General features: G+C 46.7%; 1 protein-coding gene across 1 annotated transcript; it reads left to right on the forward strand.

Annotated features, from left to right (window-relative positions):
* The first annotated feature begins 267 nt into the window (after positions 1–267).
* LOC145131135 (uncharacterized) lies at positions 268–966 on the forward strand. Its single transcript, XM_079065866.1, has one exon. It carries the CDS (start codon positions 268–270, stop codon positions 964–966), a length of 699 nt encoding a protein of 232 aa, XP_078921992.1.
* Positions 967–1,263: the final 297 nt, after the last annotated feature.

Raw genomic sequence — 1,263 nt, forward strand, 5'->3', positions numbered from 1 at the left:
GTTGGTAGATTTCCTCCTTGAAATCCGATGAGAAGTAAAAACAACCACTTGCAGAAAAGAATTATCGGATACATGCCGGCAAAAAGGTAGCCAAGAATGGACCCTATACACTGACGGGGCGTCTAGCAAAGTGGGATCGGGGTAGGCCTGATCCTAACAAGCCCAGGTGGGGACGAAATCACCTACGCACTCTGCTTTGACTTCCATACCTCTAACAATGAGGTTGAGTACGAAGCCCAACTAGTCGTCCTACGATTGACAAGACAGATGGGCGTGGATGCAGTGACAGCTCTGACAGATTCGAGCCTAGCAGCTAATCAGATAAACGGGGAGTTTGAAGCAAAGGACAAGCGAATAGAGAAATACATAAAGGCTGTTCAGAAACTCGTCAAACCTCTCAAGAGTTTTACCATTAAGAAAATTCCAAGAGGGGAGAATAGGAGAGCAGATGCTCTCAGCAAACTGGCATCAACATGCTTCGACCACTTGTCTAATAAGGTTTTGGTGGAGGCGCTTAAGGAAAGAAGCATAGAAGAACGACAAGTACACACCTTGACCCCAGCACGGCGCACCTGGATAACACAGATCGTTGAATACGTCCAACATGTCGTTCTACCCGATAGCCACGAAGAGGCTAGGAAAGTAAGAATCAAAGTGCCACTATACACAATCATAGAAAGGGTGCAATATCGAAAAGGGTTCATGAAACCATGGTTAAAATGCATAGATAAAGCCAACAGAAAGGAAGCACTTCAGGAGGCGCATGCTGGCCCAGCTGGCGCACATGAAGGAGAAAGGTCTCTCACGAGGAAGATACTCAGGATGGGCATTTACTGGCCAAGCATACACCAAGACGCGATGGTGGTGACACGAACATGTGTAGAATTCCAAACTTACTCCCCAGTCCAAGGGGTTCCGCTAGCACCTCTGACGAGCATCTCTACTCCATGTTCTTTCTACCAGTGAGGAATCGACATTGTCGGACCATTCCCGGACGCCACCGGAAAAGTAAAGTTCCTAGTAGTCGCAGTTGACTACTTTACAAAATGAATAGAGGCCGAGCCACTAGCGTTCATATCTAGAAGGAAAATGATCAAATTTCAAAGGAAAAATATCATGACGAGGTTCAGAACGCCTAGGGTACTAATCAGTGATAATGAGTTACCGTTCGTAGAAAATCCATTCCGGAGCTGGTGCGCTGAAAAAGGGATTGAACAGCAGTTCACATCAGTGGAACACCCCCATGCCAAGGCCAAACGAAAG

The sequence above is a fragment of the Lactuca virosa genome, chromosome 8, assembly GCF_052849685.1.
Source record: "Lactuca virosa cultivar CGN04683 chromosome 8, Lactuca_virosa_CGN04683_v6, whole genome shotgun sequence".
Lineage (NCBI taxonomy): Eukaryota > Viridiplantae > Streptophyta > Magnoliopsida > Asterales > Asteraceae > Lactuca > Lactuca virosa.

What these genes read in the sequence shown, in the direction of transcription:
- LOC145131135 (XM_079065866.1), top strand. Translation starts at nt 268, where the DNA reads ATGGGCGTGGATGCAGTGACAGCTCTGACAGATTCGAGCCTAGCAGCT.